We start from the raw sequence: 11,100 nt of genomic DNA, 5'->3' as shown, positions 1-11,100 counted from the left end.
TGACCCGCTCATTTAGCTCCCCTTGCTGCAGAGGTCTGTACCCTGCTAGTGACAGGCTTCTGCTGTGGCAGCTCTCCCCTTCACTGAGGTATTCACATTTTCTGAACTGCGAGCAAGGCCTCTAGTTCAACCTTTCTGAGGATGCCCCAGACCTTGAAGACCTTTCTCCTCTCTAATAAAGCACTGAGAATCGAGTCCTGTATGCAAGGTTGATAGGAGCAGTGGTGCTGGCAACAGGTTCTTTTTGTGTTTATAAGCTGTACTTGAACCCCCCCAAAATTTGTAACTCTAGTTTTGTTGCCAAAACGAATAAAATAAGTATTTCTGAAGTTCCTACTTTAAATTTTTTTTTTTTTTTTTTTTTACATCTGCAAGTGGTGGAGAGAGTTCTTGCCCTCCTGTATTAATCCAGGTGGCTGGACTACAGGATGACATGCCCTTGCTGGCTTTAATTCATCAAATGTGTTTATCTGGTATAGCAACGAATGCAGTGGGTGGTAGTGGGTAGATGTTGGCATTATACACAACATTGGTCTATCTAGTTCAGTCATTTTCAACCAGAATTCTAGCATCCTAGGATACCTTGAGATCCTTTCAAGGGTGCCATGCCGTTAGGTGTGCAAACATACTTCACAAGATAAATCCAGAGCTTTCAACTAGGGATTCCTTGTCAAACCCATTATAACCTGTTGTGGGCTTTCTGAGTAGTTTGCAACAGAAAAAGTAGTTCTGTTATTTTTCTGTAGTCAAAAAATAAGTGAAATCTAAGCATTGGCATTTTGTGAGGGGTGCCTTGAGCCTAAAATGTTGAGAATCACTGGTCTAGTTAAACTGTCCTAGTCTCCAGCTAGGGAAAATGCTTCACATTTCTTATCCTTATACTTTTTGGCTACTGGACAATGAACTTGGTAACTGAAAAATGCCATTAACCCCACAGCACTGTTTAGGATTGGAAATAAATCCACTTGTAAGGTGCAGAATGTAAAGGTTTGCCCATGACCCAAATGTTACTGCATTTTAGATGCCCCCGGTTTGTCCCTCCCAAGTGTATGCTTTCACCCCTCTCAAGGTAGGAAGCCTCTACTTCAACCATTCTTGGACTGGGGCAATGGGTGATTGGTCCTCATTTTGCAACCATCTTAAAAGGACAGGCCTAACCAGTTAGCAAGTTCATGCACTGTCTTGGGCCTGTGATCGGCAATCCAAAAAAGCTGCTTCAAAACATAGCCTTTTTCTTGTCAGCTAAAGGCACATAGCAAACAGGGAAAGGGGTAAAACTTTCAGCATATTTGGGGGAAGCTCCTGTCTTTACCTATTTTTGGCTGAGGAGAGCTATGGTGCCTCCAGCTTTACCTCTCCAGGTAGGAGTCCCTTTGAAGTTCTGATTTTTGATCAACTCATTCATTCCTGGGTTTGAAACTAATAGCTTAGTATCCTGTGTGGCCAGGAGGAAAAACTTCCTGGCCCAGCTGGAGCCAGGCAGGTGGGTCTTCTCAAATTTGTAGTGTTCCTTTGAAGGTATCTGTTGTGTGTTGTTAGACAGCAAAGAGCACCACACTGAAAATGCGTGCTTTGGGTCATTATAGGGCTGTAATCCTGTGAACTGGCCTAGTTTAACCAATGACATCTGCAAGGGTCAAAATATAAAAGAAGCAGCAAGCAAGGCTTGTTTGGGGCTGCGTAGAATAAAGGGGCTGTTTCTTCATATAGTGGGAATAGCCTGTTTTAACTGCAGGTTAGTGACCAATCCCAGAACTTTCCATTATTGGACCTTCTGGCAAAGAGACTAGCTTGAAGCTGACAGGTTTGTAGAGGAGAAGACAGTTCTAGAACTTGTATTTAAAAAAATGGCATCTAGGGGGATGAAAATAGCAAGAAGAAATATAAACTGCTTACTTAGTAGATGCCAAAAATAACCTTTTGTGTCTGGAAAATTAGCCTGCTTCGTGATGAAATCACTTTCAGAGTTAAAATAAAACGCATTGGGATAGCTCAGCTCTTATTTCCAAAAAAACACATTTGCTCTGAAGCTTCTCCTGTTTGGACCTGTAGCATGCGTGTCTACCTGAAGATAATTTTTCTGTCACTTTTGCTTCTCATTCACTATTTAAAGCACATAGTTTTAACATTTAAAAACTAGGACTGGAAAAATACTATATAAAGACTTAAGTTATTCAGTCAGCAGTAAGTCACTGTGGGTGCTGCTTTTCTGTCCAACCAGAAGGATGTGAAAATAGCACAGGACATAGCTCCTACAATTACTAAAGCTAACTAAATTGGACTGATGGGAAAGGCTGAAACTATATCCTTCTCTCAACACGCATTCCTAGCAGTATGGAAGGTTTAAGAATAAGTTTTATCAAAAGGAGGTATAGAAAGTGAGCACCTAGCTCAGGACTGTGGAAGTGAAATGGTTACCTTGTTCCGGAAGTGTCATATGGAGTGAGTGAGGATAATGTTACAACTCTTGCCCACCCTTCCCTCCTGAAAAGGAAGACTTATTTACACCAGCAGTATCAAGGGCACTCTAGAGTCCCCACTGCAGTTGGATAGCTGACTGTTGCTTTAGAAGTGCTTGAGTCTAGACAGCCACGTGCACAAAGTCCCTGACTGACCTGTTCAGGCTCAAACCTTTATGGGCTGCTGACAGAAGAGTCCAGCTTCTCTTGGGGACCTGGTAGCTAAAGAAGTTAATGTGGCAGATCAGCGAATGGTTTCCTGGTGACCTCTGGCTGGTTGCTAATGTGGCTTAAAGTCTCCTCAAGGCAAAAGCCAAGATGAATGGGGCTTTTTCTACAAACCTTTATTTGAGAGTTACAAAAACTTGGGGGGTAGGGGAGGGAACTGAGGGTTGTGCTATTCCGGCTCATCACCAGGCTCCGAGTGATCTGACTCCTTGTCCTTGTGCTTTTCCAGCTTTGCTATGAGCTCTGAAAAGACAGCAAGAGTCAGGGCGAGGCAGAGTGGTCCCTGGTTAGCATCACTGTGCAAGGAGCCAGTAGCAGGACATGGGGTTGATGCCTGCAAGAAACTGACCCAGGCAGACTGCTGCAGTGACAGGTTCATTAGGTGCTCACTGGGGAGGGCAAGAGGTGGGCACTGTACCAGGAGCCTGAGGGTGGGAGCCCCAACAGACAGAGGGAAATGTGTTTGCTATACCAATTTACCATTTGAATGCCCAGGCCCACCGAACCTGTAAATGCTCCAGGTCCAACCCAGCAGCTGCCTTGGGCTGTACTACTCAGCTAGCTCATCCCAGCTAGTGACCTTCAGCAAATAATGATCCAGGCCCTCCAGCCTGGGGTCCTATCTGGTTTTGCTCAGCTGCATGCTGGGGCAGGGTGGGCAGTTCTCAGTGCTTACATGGAGACAGGCTTTTCCAACTTCTTGGGTGGAGCAGGGAGCCCATGGAGATTGGTGTAAAAGGCTGTTCTACATCCAGCCAAGAGCTTTAAATGCCAGGACATCTGTATTTGTGGAACTGTTTGGCTTAAGACAGTGGGATGGTGCCAGGCTAAGCTGGCTCAAGCAGTGGAGAAAAGTGATCAACACCTCCAGACTCTGCAGTAACACTGCAAGTAGGGTAAGAGTGGAGGCAGTGGTACCTTTAGCTGGATTAAAGACGCCATTGGTTTGCTTGTCACACACATAGCAGCGTTTGGATTTCTGGTAGTGCTGCAGGGCGCAGCCCTCACAGAAGTAGTGCCTGCACCTGCAGGGAAGGAAGAGGAGCTGGAGTGAATGTCCCTCGTGGAATTGCAACAGGAATTAGGCCCAGAGTCTCCATCCCCACAAGGTACATGGAGAGAGGGAGGGTGTGACCCCGCTTACTCCTGTGGGAGCTGTAGACTTCAATGTGAGCTCAGCTGCAAGCACTCTCTGTACCTGTAAAAGCACAAACTCCCCCAACAATGCTGGCCTGAGTGCAGCTCTTGTACAGACCCAGCAGAGGAACAGTCACAGCCTCCTACCCAGTAGCTGGGAAGTGGGGAAATATGACAACGCTGGGAACTGAACCCAGGTGTCCTAGCTGTCAGTTAGGCCATTCCTAAACTGGTTGAGGTTTTAGAATGCCATGAAACACCTGCTAGCGAGGCCTGACCAAATCCTGACAAGCTGCCAGCATAGGCACAGAGCTCTCTTGGTCCGCAATTCTGGGGTTGATGGTTGGGCAAGGGGCTGGGAGCCAGGGCTCTTGGATCCTCTCAGCTCTGCCACCACCTCCCCTCTTTGTCCTTGAGCAAATCTCTTCAGTAATCCATGCCTCAGGTTCCCCATTTACAAAACAGGGAGATGGTTGCTTAATAAGAAAAATCACAAAGCAGGGGGAAGCTGCCAGAGCATGGTAACTGCAGTTACCACAATGGGTCTGGTATCCTGGGAGGGAGGGTGCTTTTGGGCACATCCATGGTGCTCCTGGAAGTCTTGCTGAGATGAGGCACTCCTTGCTGCTACATTTCAGGAAGTGCCCTTAGCCTGGCTTTTCTAGGATAGGTGCTTGTAGGGCTCACAGGGGAGTACTCCACAGTGTGGGCACATTCAGACTAGAATCTGAGGCCAGGTCAGGAACACCCAATCTGACTTCCTGCCATTACATTCACCCCGTTCCCCACCATTACTCCAAGAGAAACACCAGCGCAGGGTCTGGTAGGCATTGAAAACTAGGGCAGGCCACACAGGTGTGCCTGGTTCGAGTGGATGCTGGCTACATTTGCCATGACAGCTAGTGACAGTAACCCAAAAGCTAGAGCCTTTGGTGTTCGCCCCAGGAGCAGACAGAGGTCCACTCACTTGGTTATCACAGGGTTCTTGAAGGAGCCTCTGCAGATGAAACACTTGAAGGGCATGTCATCATCATCACTGCTCACCTCGTAGTTCTCTTCATCTGCACAAGAGAAACTATTAACCGGATGGAGGCAACAGCAACTGAGCCCTAAAGCTAGCCTATGCCTGCACCATGAAATACTGAGCACATGGGCTATGTAGCAGGTGGGATCAGTTCTATGCAGTAAACAATAGAGCTCTGGCATCTGGGTGTCTCTGATGTCAGCAGCTTGTGTGGGAATGAGATATAATTAGTTCTCATGCCAACATGCTTGCTGCTCATCTCACCAAAGCAGGTTCTTCCCACTCACTGCTATAAACAGTGAGGCCTCCATCCTATTCTGCCAGCTTTCCCCAGCCTCACTGCTGCTGAATGGTTTGGCTCCAAGCCCAGCAGCTGCATGCAGAATCCTGGACTCTTCTGCTGCACAAGGGATCACAAGCACCACAAGGTTCGTGGGCTCCAGCCACAGCTATGGACATGCTCTGAGCCACATGGCAGCAGGAGGGATGCGGAAGTGGGGAGGGGAATTCCACATGAGACCTTGTTAACATGGTACCAACAAAATTTAGGGGGAGAAAGAGTTATCAGCAAGGAGGGAGAGCTGTACCATACCATTGACTCCATAGCGCCCTTCATCTAGCTCCCGTTCGATCTGCCAGCCATGTTTGTAGTCTGAGCGGTCATGCAGGAACTTGCAGCTATCTGCAGAACAGTAGACAAAGGGTTAATGCCCTCTCCAGTCACTTCCTTTTTCAAATGGATTACAAAAATAGATGCCTGGACTGCTGGGAAGAGACACTATATTTGTGTGCAATCCCCCACTTCAACAGTGGGCACAGAGGCACAGCAGCTGGAGCCTGCCCGCTGAGCTCTGCCACCCACCACCTTCTGATCTGGAGTGTACATGAGCATCACACCCAACAGGTGGATCTCACCAGCCTTGTGGTGGAACAAAGCCACAGGCTGGCTGAACACCACCAAAGCAGATGATGTGTTCTGCTCGACCTCTCACACTCGCATCTTCCCCTGCCACAGAGGGGAACAGTTACAGAGCCAACAGTTGGAGCTGCTCAGTGACACCCCCTCCATGTTCCTGATCAAGGTCTTCTAAGGATTCTGCCCTTGGAAGAATTCACCCCAGGTTTGGTGTGTGCAGGGACTACCCAGTGGAAGGACAGTCAATGTAGGACAGATGTGAGCAGCTTGTGGCCAGGTGACTGTCAGGATCTCAGGACATGGCAGCAGGGCTGGGACAAGGGATGAGCCCCTCACCTCCAAAGCCACAGAAGCCAGTCTCCTTGTAGTCTTTACAGATGTCAGGCTGGTAGTCCCATCTCACTGTGGCCCTCAGGTGCTCTGGTGCACGGATCGGCCCTTTCCTGAAAGGTTGAAGAGTGCTTAGAAGGTGAAGGGAGCCATGACCTGTCAGAGATGCTGACTAGGTAGAATCCAGCTGGGAAGCCAAATTTACTGCAAAACAAGGGTGGTGCTGGTGAGAGGGGCAACACTGGCAGCTCTGGGACTGAGGACCTCTGTCCCCAGGGTGGATACAACATGGGCATCAGGGACATGGATTTCTCCAAGCACTGCTGTGACTGCAGAGGTGCTGAGTCATGTAAAATCAGCAAGAGGGTCAGCTGGCACCCACCTGACCATCCCTGAGGAGGCATTTCCCATAGACGTGTCCTTGGGCTTCACATACTTCTGATAGTTATTAATCCCTCGGTAAATTTTATCGTCCTCCTTCCCTCGTAGCTCCTAGAGATTGGGAGAGCAAGAAAACAGGCAGAGGGTCAGCTGGGAAAGAGGACTCCCACCCAGATCTGCTTCCCCAGCTTCTCCTTGCAGCCAGAGCACTGGACAAGGCCAGGGAAGCCAACTGGTGCTCACTAGAACCTAGGAAACAGATCTGTACTTGGCCTAAGTCAGAGAACAACAGGCTTCCCCCACCCTGACATTCCAGGTTTTGTGGGGACCTTTGGTGCTCATAGGAAATGGAGGAGGGCTAGCCACACAACACAGCTCTGCCAACACATCTCAGTCTTGACCTCCTTTCCCACACCTGCTCAACAAAGATGCCTGCTGCCTCTGCCTTATACACGTCAGTTCCACCAAGGCATATCCATCCCACTCTACAGCACTTCCAGCCTTATGCCTCTCTCAACCATAGACACAGTGTAACCTACCAAGCTTTTGTGGCCAGTCTGCTTTTCACTCTGAAGCACTCAGGTCCACAGGAGTCTGAAGCCCATTCTCTCTCACCAAGCTTCCCTAACACTCATACCCTACAGCAGTGACACAGGCCCCAGGAACAGGGTATTACCAAACAGAGATGGACAGGCCCCCTCCTGCCCTGGACATGGTCGACTAACCTCCTGGATTTTCTGGCTGCGCTCAAAGATGGCCTGGGCATCTTTCTCCTTTTCAGTGTCTAGTTCATATACTGCTGTGGCACCCATGTCTTCTGGGCCGACAGGTTTCTGAAAAGCAAAAGACACGTCACAGTTCAGAAGGACTGCACAAGGACTCAGGCCCTATAGACAAGGAGGGAAGGATAAAGGTAGGAAACTGAAGTCAGGGATAAAGACATGGGCACTATCTAGTTCACTCTCCACCGGTGACATTGGGATGCTTTTTGCACCATCCCTCAGTAGGTGACCCTGATGGCTGTCACCTTGGGTCTACGAATCATTTTAGGTCTTGTCTCTGACACCTTTCCAGAGCCTTGTGATCAGTAATGAATGTTATCCTAAGGTGGGGAAGTATTTGGGCTATTCTGCCTCAGACCTCAGGCAGAGTTGGGAATAGACACTAGGGACAGACCTCTTTGTACCAAGGCACACAGGTAGTTAGTTGTGTCTGGGTTTCTACCCTGGTGGCAGGGTTCTTGCACTTGATTTCATTAATACACCCATTTTGTTTAGCTTCTTTCCTTATATAATGTAAACTCTGGCTTTGTCAGTCTGTTACAAACAGCCCCATGGTTACAGGGATTCAGTATAAGGACACCCACACAAGCACCACCCAGCCTTCATTCAAAATAGACCCAGCTCTATATTTATCTGCTGAAAACTCTCCAGAGCCCAATATCCACATTCTCCTCCTGCACCTCCCCCGCTGTTCCCAAGTGTGAGTGACGCACTGCAACGGCCCCCAGCCTGCCAGCTGCAGTGGGGGATAATTACAATATCAGGCTATTGTGATACAAGTTACAATGAACTAGAAAGACATGAACTAACAAAGTCTCATGCCCTCTGGGGAGAGGCAGCATCGTCCCTGTTTTCAGATGAGGAAACAGAGGCACAGGGGAGGGGATCTGTGCAGTTTGAGCCCCATAGGCCTTTCCTCCTGTCCACAGCCCATCCTACCACCATATTCTGAAGCCAGCCTCAACACAGAAACAATAAGGACACTGAAGAGGCCCTTACAATCACCTCCTGGTGTTATTTAACCCAGATCGAATTGATCTATCTTTGTGTCATGTGGTACACTCAAGGCCAGGCAGTGAAACAAGATACAGCTGCTTGGATTTCCAACATCACAGGAAGTTATACATTTCATTAGGCATTTGAGAAGAGTTGTGTCTAATGTAAGGACTTGTAACTTCTCCACCACCCTCTGTTTTCAGTTGCGTGATTAGGCCACTGGAGGATGCCTAGGTTCTGTTTCCTATTCTTCCACCAACTGGTTACACAATCCTCGGACAGTTACTTTGTCTCTCTGTGCCTCAGTTTCCCCATTAGTAGAGCAGGAATAAAATTACCATTCCCCCTTGTGAAGGGCTCAAAAAGGAAGAGTTGCCTGGAGGGGCAAGGCACTAGCTTCCGACTCAGGTCACCTGGCTCCAAGCTCCTGGTTCATTGCCAACCTCCTGTGTGACCCTGGGCAAGTCACTCATCCTGGAAGGGCCTCAGCTTCCCTTGTGTAAATCCTGCCCTGCCTCACAGGACCATCGCAAGGATGACTCCATTAAAGGCAATCAGACACTCTGGCCCTGCAAGGCTGGGAAAGCCCTCGAAGAGGCAAACACACAAGAGAAGCGCTCAACAGAGCCATAAAACCAGGGCATGGGACCAGGATAAAGCAACCAAAATTCCCATTCAGGGCAAGAGTGTCTCCAGTAGCTCTCCTGAGGATGCCCAGTTTTATACTCTGCCAGAGGGCAGACAAGGTGACCAGCTAGCTCCTTTGGGCTCTACAGCCATGTCCCCTTCAAACGTAAGCACTGTACTCTCCTCACCGCTGATCGTGTTGATTTGTAAGCGACTCCGACACCTTGCGATGCCTCCTCATCGCTGCTGCTGTTCGACCCATATGAGGTCTTCTCCTTTACGCTTCTCTGGGTCTGCAGGGGGAGAGAAAGACACTGAAAATCTAATATTGGGAAGTGGAACACAACACCCAGACACAAGAGGCCCTCCTCCCACGGGGGAGGCCATCCCTAATGAGCTGACTCCATGCTGGCTACAGACAGAACTATAGCCCAGGGAGGCAAATTAATGAAACTTTGGGCACTCAGGTCTCATCAGGATCAGGCTCTGCACAAATCACTAAACTATCACTAAACTGTGGAAAGGCAGCAAGTAGTACAACAGTGGGAAAGGGGAGCATTCTGGTTACAGATACCAGGATCACACCTCCACACCACATGCATACATGGGCCCTCTCTCTTAAGTGAAAGACCTTTGCACAATAGTATCTAGAACTTAGGCTCACAACTCGTGGAGTACGCAGATACTGCAAATACAGCAGTTCAGGCTACAATGCACCTGGTTTGGGGACAGGGAAGTGGGCACAGAGCAGTATGACATGTCTAATGGTGTCACTGTTTGGCCCAATATAAGGACACCCTTACATCTAAGACGAGCTGCTAGAAGGGTGGCCTCCTTGAGGACACAGAGACATGAGATGTAAAGCTGCAGTAGACCAACACTGCCTGAAAAATGACCCAGGCTCCTAACGATGCCCAGGGAGGTTCTGAACAAGAAAGGCCGAAACATGGAAAAAAAGGAGGAAAACCTTTGTGCAGCCCCCAGTGCCCTTCCTCGGCCGTACGCCACCGTCAGCTACTGGTGGTAGGAGGTAGTTCGTAGACCAGCGAGCAAGGGGCAATGCAGTCACAGTGCCCGAACCCTCAACCCCGGCCCATCCCGCTTGTTCCATCACAGGAACAAATGACAGGTTTGCTTCAGATCCAAGGGGTGTGCTTGCCAAGCCAAAGCCTTGTGCGTCCCTCTGTTTACTTCCCACCACAGCCAGTGCAGCGATCCAGGGGCTAACGTCACCCGCACATGTGAACTGAGTTCTGTCACGAGTGCAGCTGTGGCATCTGCCCCGCGCCGGACCGGGACATTTGGGGTCATGTGAGACACCCAAGGCCTGTGGCTACTGTGTGTGGCTCCCCACCCACACAGCTGCACCCCCCCCCGCTGAGGCCTCTGCTCCCTTAGATGTCTGAGGACTGCAAGACAAGCCACGCGAGGGCAGGGAGCAGCGGCTGAAGACAGCCGTGGCGATGGCCAGGGCGAGCCGGTTGATGTCAGCTACCGCCTGTGCACGAGGAAGAAGCCCCCAAGTGCCGTGGTGCCGAGCTCTTCCCTGGGGCTTTTCACAGTCCTGGGTGGGGCTGGGCCAGCTGGCAAGATGCCCCGCGCCTGCACCACGGCGCAGGCAGCCATTACCTTCTGGACCATGGGGTTGGGGGCATCCCGGCGCCGCTCCTTGCGCACCACTGCGCTGCCCTCGTCGCTGCTGCTCCCTGTGGGCAAAGCGGCCATCAGGTGTCAAGCCAGCCAGAGCGGGCTGCCCTGCTGTCCCAGGCTTGGGGGGCATCATGGCCAGGCGCCACCACTCCCAGCCCTGCAGGGGTCCCCACCCCTGCGCTCAGTGGCTCAGTCCAGACCCTCCCCCCCCCGCAGTGAGAATGGGATGTCCCAGAACCACCTGCCTTCAAGCGAGGACGGCCCCGGAGAGTATGGTATAGCCCAAAATCCCCTCCCCAGTGGCAGTGGCACAGCCCAGAACGCGCCACCGCTCGCTGGTGATGGTATGGTCCGCACCGCCCATGATAATGGCACAGCTTAGGAGCCCCTCCTCCCCCCGCCTGCAGTGGGACAGTCCGAACGCCCTCCTCCCGGGGTGGGCCCGCAGCCAGAGCCCGGCGCTGGCAGTAGTACGGCCCGCCCCTGGCGGAGTGGTTCCGACCGCGGCCCCTCACCCGCCTCCTGGTCGCTGCCCGGCCGCTTGCGCCGCCCCCTGCCGGCTGCCGGCCC

At 50.7% G+C, this 11,100-nt stretch overlaps 1 protein-coding gene across 1 annotated transcript; it reads right to left on the bottom strand.

Moving 5' to 3' along the window:
- Nucleotides 1–2,787: 2,787 nt before the first annotated feature.
- RNF113A (ring finger protein 113A) lies at nucleotides 2,788–11,100 on the bottom strand (the record flags this gene model as incomplete). The annotated part of the gene is made up of 10 exons (XM_025196858.1): nucleotides 2,788–2,930; nucleotides 3,606–3,712; nucleotides 4,792–4,885; nucleotides 5,441–5,530; nucleotides 6,101–6,207; nucleotides 6,477–6,586; nucleotides 7,201–7,308; nucleotides 9,069–9,173; nucleotides 10,510–10,586; nucleotides 11,046–11,100. Coding segments are annotated over 10 exons (927 nt in total), but the record flags the coding sequence as incomplete, so codon positions are not given.

The sequence above is a fragment of the Alligator sinensis genome, unplaced genomic scaffold (genome assembly GCF_000455745.1).
Source record: "Alligator sinensis unplaced genomic scaffold, ASM45574v1 scaffold444_1, whole genome shotgun sequence".
NCBI classification, from domain to species: Eukaryota; Metazoa; Chordata; order Crocodylia; family Alligatoridae; genus Alligator; species Alligator sinensis.
This window is presented reverse-complemented; position numbering and strand designations above follow the sequence as displayed.